Source organism: Montipora capricornis, chromosome 12 (assembly GCF_036669925.1).
Source record: "Montipora capricornis isolate CH-2021 chromosome 12, ASM3666992v2, whole genome shotgun sequence".
Taxonomy (NCBI): Eukaryota; Metazoa; Cnidaria; class Anthozoa; order Scleractinia; family Acroporidae; genus Montipora; species Montipora capricornis.
This window is the reverse complement of record NC_090894.1, coordinates 9,572,367-9,579,460: the sequence shown is the minus strand read 5'-3', so window position 1 is coordinate 9,579,460 and position 7,094 is coordinate 9,572,367. Positions and strand designations below refer to the sequence as shown.

Sequence of the window (7,094 nt, the reverse complement as noted above, 5' to 3'; positions counted from 1 at the left end):
GGAGATACCTCGTCTGATTTACACTCCTGGCCCGGGTTGCTCGAAGCATGGTTAGCGCTAACCAGCGTTAAATACCATGGAAACCTATAGGTTTTGACCCCTCATAACCAACGGTTAGCGCTAACCAGGCTTCGAGCAACCGGCCCCAGAATGCTAAAAGGGCTAAAAAAATATGATAAAAACGAGAAGCATAATTCGTAAACACTAGCGGAAAGCCATATACAGTTGTATTTGTTTGCGCATTTCATTGTCTTACTTGTTAATTGGATTGCTAATTTTATTTTGTGTTTTGATTTTGAATAATTGGGATATAGTAAGCTAGGGACAAGAGGGATCGAGTAACCTGACCCGGGGGCCTGGGAACCCGCCCCTGCAAGGTTCGGCCGCCAGGTGTGGCCACTATCCCCCGTGTCCCTGCTTAGATAATTATGCGTAGCTCATCATTGTCTACGCGACAAAGGACATACCATATAGGCCCAAGTGTTGGAAAATTCCCGAGGGGAGTAGTAGGAATGCGCCGCGGAAACAGGCGTGCGCACCCTTGTTTTTATTTTATTGATGACGGCCTGAGCGGACGTGGTCTTCTGTTCGAAAGTGCGAAGGTTTCACCCCGCTCAGAGCTCGTTAAGAGTAATGTTAAAAAGAACACGAGAAATGAGATTGGATTTAGAGGACTGGCCATCGGGGACTAAGAGTTAAGGCTGTAGAGTAAAAAGGATTGACGCTTTGAAACACCCACGCCCACACCTGAGGTCCAATAGTGCACTCACAGAAGGCGCGAGAGAAAGATTCCGTGAGGCCGCAGGAAGCACAACGCTCGCTAACACGGAGCGGGCGCCACCGTTTCGGGAAATCCCGGGTTTTAATTACACCATGAGCTAATCGCCACGCTATATTTGCTTCCCAATTGGTACTAAAAAAAAAAAACAAAACAAATTGACATCAGTTTTCCATGCGTCTGTCCTGTGATTGACAATGAATTTTGTCATAACATTGTCAAAGTAATTGTCGGGAAAATGCATTCCCGGACTCTGCGACTCCAGTGCTTACCATATGACAGATAAAATGACTTTTCACTTGAATATATAAGCCATCTAATTCTTACGTTAAATTGACAAGGGCGGTTTGGAGCTGTGAGTAGGCGTGGGATTTGTCACATATGGTTTAGGGGCCGACATATCTCTCCCTCAGTGCCGTACTGGGAGGTGAGGCCGGTAGCAGAAAGCAGCGAAGGGCCAACTGCGTCCAAAAGCGATCGCACGGGCCGAAATCCCGGGATGACTCGTTTGGTACGACGATCCAGCGCCGGTGTCTGGAGGTACTGCGTTTGTCTCTCTTGTTCAAACATTCCGTCAGCGCATGCGTAAATGTTCTCGCTCTCCGATACCGAACCTACCCAAAAAAATAACATGCTGGTTTTTCTTTCTTTTTTTCAACAGCAGTTGACATTTCAGTTGATTTTACAAGCATAAACGTAACGTAAGAACCGTGCGTGTCTGGTCTTCTCGAGACAGAGGTGAGAGATGGTTTCATGGCGACTGGGACGTCTAAAATGCTTTGTTGTAATCATGGCGGTTCACGAGTGCTAGGACTGGGTGGTCTGACACTTATGAAAACATTCATTTACCTTCATCACATTATCATCTGCCTTCAATTACGTTCATTTACCTTCAGCTACTTCCATCTACCAGGGTGTTAAGTGACAAATGACACTCCCATAAAATAGGAAAATAACAAAGACAGAGGCCAAAACTAGGAAAAACTAGGAATTCCCATCCCAAAATAGGAATAGGAAGCTTTCCTTAAATTCTATCTTGAGAGGGTCTCAATGGGAGGATAGCTTTCACGACTAAGGTTTGAAAATTTGCCTTTTCAGGGCTAATGGTTGTTTTTTCCAGTCACGGTTAACTTACATGAAAAACAAAGAAACGTCCCTCGTTGAAAATGAAAACAGAATGCAAACTAACATTTTTGTCAAGACCTCAGTCCAACTGGGGGCAAGAGAGGATGAGGTAAGGGAACGTATCATCCATACACGGACCAACTAATCTTAGTTACACAGCTATTCTTAGAGATGCACCTGATTGGCCAGTTGTAATGAGGTAACGAAATTTTAAATATCCGTGGCTTTGGGAACGAGAACTTAAAATAGCTTTGCGAAACCAAAAAATAGATTTTTAAAAACTGTGATGGGCATACAAGCATAGCGAGATGGAATGTCCACGAGAAGAACAAAGGAGGTAAAACGGTGTCGAGTGCTCTGAAGTCTCTAAATACTTCGAAATACTCCCTATTCCACTTTTAAAAGTAACCAATGCCTTGTACAATCTCTATAAATGGAGGTAAATAGATATAGAGGAAGGAAATTACGTAAATGTATACGGATAAATGAATATTGGGAAATTAAGTAATTATTATTTGGCGTGTCTTACGTAGTTGGGGACTCTTTGCCATTCCCTTAGTGACCTGGCGACTTTGGCTACGTGGCCTGGCCGGCGTGACAAGTGTCAAAGCAGCATGTCGTTCGAAGTGTTAGCCTTTATTTTGGCGATTCTTGTCTGCATTGCCTTGATCTTTTTCGCGATATGGAATGTGAGTACATGCAAACCATTTGCACGCATTATTTACACTTTTCTTTAACGCTTTCATCTGTTGGTTTCGTCAGATCATTGCCTTCGACGATCTGAAAACGGACTACAAAAATCCGGTGGATCTCTGCAACAACTTGAATCCGGTAAACTTTGAAAACTTATTCTGTTTAAGCGATTCAGTGAACATATTTAATCGTTTTCTGGTGCCCCATAGTTAGGTTTAAGGTTTCGTGGGGGCATAAGTATTGGTTCTAAAAACTTGTCAATTCATTGTGCAAATATATCTTGCATGAAAGAAATTGGTGGGGCGGAATCTAAAAGACAAACTTAATTATTTATCTTTTATTTCAGTGTAACCAAATCTAAGGTTATATGGTGCAGTCAACGTTTTCGGTTAGGTAAAAGTAATTCCATCCAAATTTCATTAAAATTATTGTTTTTTTGTGTTGAAACAGAAAGAAAATGCATGTGAATTAAAGTAGGCCAAAAGGATTCTTTTATTTTACTGCATACCAATTTAAGCCTTTTTTTTTGGGTGGAGGGGTGGTGATGAGAGATTTTAGAGGGTTGTATGGGGCAAACTTAGCATACCAAGCTGAGTTTTTCTATTTATCAAACTTAAATGAACCAATTTAATTTCAGCTCATTTCATGTTTGTTAGCCACATCTTTCTGGAACAGGAAAGTGCTAAAAGACTGAGCAGTAGGTTAGAGTATTTTTATGGTTTTATGACAAGCAGTGGCCTGTTGTCATGAGCCATAAATGCAAATCTGAATCTCTCTATTTCTACATATACTATGCAAAATTATTGTAAAGGTGACAATTACAACCTAGTGTAAAACACCTGCCTTCTTTTTTTCCTTTGAAGAGACATCATAATTTTCCATTGTCAGACTTTCATTATTTGTAATATATATTTGAAATGATCACTTATATTCTGGTACAAGCATTTATGGCAAAATTAAAAGGGCTTAATAGACGTGGAAAGCAGAGTTTGTGCAGTGGTGACTTAGAGCACTTACCTTCAATAGTGAGTCTTGTACCTCATTCACACTAACAAGACATTTTCAATTAACCTGAGCTTAACAAAATGAAAATCAATCACAGAAAAATGTAGGACTGGCTTTTACGTGAGATTCAGACCTGTGAGTTTCAATACATGCTTTGATCTGTACTAAATTTGTAGTCAACAAAAATCAGTATTCATGATTTAAAAAGAAAACACTTTGAAACCATGTATAACTAAACCTCATCAAAACATGGTTAAGGTTTGGTGTTAACAGAGCATTAGGTTCTTTTCCTGTACACAGGTGTCACATAAGTTTATTTTGTCAAGGGAGATATATATCAAAGCCCTATACTGCAGATTGTATTGAGTTTGTGAGCAAACGTTCATGGCAGTATCAAAGAATAGCAAGCAAGGAAATCTGCGCTTCAGTGTAACCCAAACCCATGACTATGTGATTGCCTGTGCTGCGCAGCGCTAACACAGAGCCATCTGGAGCCTGGAGGAGGGGGGGGGGGGGGAAGGGAGGGCAGGACGAAGGAGAAGTCAATGGGTTAAACAGTAGCAAGCCTCATAAAACCTTATAAACCTCATGAAGGTCTTACACGGCATCAAAGAAGCCTAAAAAATCCAGGTATTTCACCCCACTCCCTCCATGTATCTTCTACTTGATAATTATTTGAGCCTCAAATCCAGGAGTCAATGGCTTAAGACATTTAGACCTTTCGGTTAAGGGAGCAGGTATGGCACAGTGGTGAGAGCACTAGCCTCCAACCAATGTGTCCCGGGTTTGATTCCCAGATCTGGTGTCATATGTGGGTTGAGTTTGTTGGTTTTCTTCTCTGCTCCGAGAGGTTTTTCTCCTGTTACTCTGGTTTTCCCCGTTCCTCAAAAACCAATATGATTTGATTTCATTTGTGCACAACCCCACGAGCTATTCAGCTTTAAACATGATCGTGTGAAAATAAAGTTCCAATTTTTTCTTATTAAAAAAGTGGGTTTTTTCTTCAGTCTGCTCCAAAGACTTTTCTCAGGGTACTCCTGTTGTCTCCTATTACAAAAAACATAGCCTTGTTTTATTCTGGTTTGAATTGCTTTTCACTCTCCCAAATACTCTAGGTATAGCATACAAGTATGTGCTCAATCGTTTAAGCTTAAGACTATGTACTCTTATTATTTATTGCAGCTCGTGTTACCAGAATATGGCATCCATTTATTTATTAGTCTGCTCTTACTGGCTGGAGGACAGTGGATAGCATTTATTTTTAATCTTCCCCTTATAGTCTACAATATTCACAGGTACTACTGAAGAGTGAAATCATCATTCTGTTGTTTGACAGTGTGAGAGTAAAATCCAAAGTGTCATTTTTGATAGGATAATTGACCGAATGCAAAAGTGGCCGCCAACAAATTAGTCTTTTGTCGTTGTGTTAATTAGCCTAACTAGCCTCGTTTTACAGCCCAAATTCTTTCAATTTTATTCGTGTGAACGAGGCTAGTCAGGCTAATTAACACAAAGACAAAAGAATAATTTGTTGGCGGCCATTTTTGCATTCGTTCAATATGGACTACAAGATTTTAAGTATCCTCAAAGAGCTTCGTAGGTTTTTTTCACCCACAGATTGCTCTTCTCAAGGAATTTGGATATTCTCTTTGACATAAGTGAGTTATTTTTTAGAATACATCATTTTCCTTATAAAAGTTTGCCATTTTAATATCTTAAAACAGATACACTAACAGACCAGTTATGAGTGTGCCTGGTCTTTATGACCCAACAGAAGTTATGAATGCCAGTGAAATGACTCGCTGCCAAAGGGAAGGATGGATCAAACTGACCTTTTATCTACTAAGCTTCTTTTATTATCTGTATAGGTAAGTATGAGTTGTGTGAATGGCAACACAGGTCAAGACAGTATTTAGTTGGAAGCAATGTTATTTGGCTGGTATTTTTACAGTTCACAGGTCATTGCTTTACCAATACAGAAAGTATCCTAAACATTCATAAAAGCTAACCTTAGGCCTCAAAATTTTTGTTTAGGCCTAATTAGACCTAAGGTTGGCTTTTAGGCATGTTTATGGTACTTTCCGTATTAGTAAAACAATGACCTGTGACCTGTAAAAAAATACCAGCCGATATTATTAGTATGACCAACCTCTAACCCTGGAAGAGTCAATTAATTTTGATTTTTACCACCCAGGTGGCCGGGGTCATGGAATGGAGCAAAGCTCCAAGTAAAGTGTACCTTTTACACGGCTAGACCACCACACCATGGTGGCCTTTGCAAGTAGTGTGTCCTTATTGATTGTCCCACAGAATTTTGTGAAAACGGTCTGTGAGGCAAGGCCTTCAGTTTATACCATTATCTGAGAAGACTCGGAAATCTAACCAATTCAGAGGTGAAATTAACAAAGCAAGCACTTTTGACTACTTAAGTATTATTTGAAAACCCTATGTGTTTGTTCAATCTGAGTTGAATCAATGATATTTTTTTTGTTTGCCTTCATATCAGGATGATGTACGCATTGTTGGCATGACAGGATATTTAAAACCTACAAATAACAACAGATCAGAAGAAACAGACAGGATGCAGGATCCTGACGATTTGATTACTATTTGCTGAAGAGCTTGTTTTTATAAGTGATCGGATGTAATGGTGTTTTAAAAGCAGTTCAAGCACATAATTTCTTATATGATAATAGATTCAATGCAGTTTCTCAGTTATCAGAGCTAAATACTTTGATTGTTACGAACTTTATCACGTAGGCAGCGTTTGTAACACTGTTTCATTAATTTTGTATCCCCGTCGCTTTGTCTCTCTTTTGCTCGAAAATGGTTGAGACGAACCCATGCATTGAACTTTCAAAGTGGCTGAAGCTGCGGTTTGCAAATACTGTGGGTGCTGGTTAAAGCAAAAAGACAATGTACACATGACCTCACAGCATTGGCCTTCTAGATGTACCTTATTGGACTTTAGTTCATTAAGTGAGGCTTGGATTGCAGAAAAATGGGGCGGGGTTGGTAGGGTGCAACCCCTACCATTTTGAAGACATTTCCTCCTCCCGTTTTGGGGGAAGGGAGGGGGGGGGGAGGGTACGGCTACACGTACAAGCAGGCTATTGCTTTGTTTGATCTCTCAGTACGCAGCAAATTGTGGAAGACTGACCCCCTAATGTTTGCTTGTCTTGGCAGGGGCCTGCAAGCTACAACTCCCATTTCCTATCTTTTCTTGGATTTATTGTTTTCTCAGACTTTATATATTTCAAACATCTTTCTTGAGAAACAGTGATTTTTGCAGGCAATAAACATGCAATGTCTCCATTAAGATTACATCACAAAAATTATGCATAAAAACAACAAAAGTGAAGGGTTGCATAAATCTAAAAGCAACCAGATCTGGGAAAACAAATCACTCAACAACAACAAGCGAGCAAAAAACATTAACAGCGCTTTATTACCCCAATAGATGAGATATGTCCAGGTTTGACCCTAATTAGAT

The 7,094-nt window shown here is 40.0% G+C and overlaps 1 protein-coding gene across 1 annotated transcript; it reads left to right on the top strand.

Annotated features, from left to right (window-relative positions):
- The first annotated feature begins 2,472 nt into the window (after positions 1-2,472).
- On the top strand, positions 2,473-6,534 carry LOC138026596 (protein cornichon homolog 1-like). The gene is made up of 5 exons (XM_068874013.1): positions 2,473-2,592; positions 2,666-2,734; positions 4,784-4,896; positions 5,326-5,469; positions 6,108-6,534. The coding sequence occupies exons 1-5, from the start codon at positions 2,518-2,520 to the stop codon at positions 6,130-6,132; spliced, it is 426 nt and encodes a 141-aa protein (XP_068730114.1). The 5' UTR covers positions 2,473-2,517; the 3' UTR covers positions 6,133-6,534.
- Positions 6,535-7,094: the final 560 nt, after the last annotated feature.

Bases quoted from the DNA above. Each gene is read 5' to 3' on its own strand.
- LOC138026596 (XM_068874013.1), top strand. From the start codon at position 2,518: ATGTCGTTCGAAGTGTTAGCCTTTATTTTGGCGATTCTTGTCTGCATT. The intron at 4,897-5,325 runs GTACTACTGAAG...ATCTTAAAACAG, and splicing joins ATAGTCTACAATATTCACAG to ATACACTAACAGACCAGTTA. The intron at 5,470-6,107 runs GTAAGTATGAGT...CCTTCATATCAG, and splicing joins TTCTTTTATTATCTGTATAG to GATGATGTACGCATTGTTGG.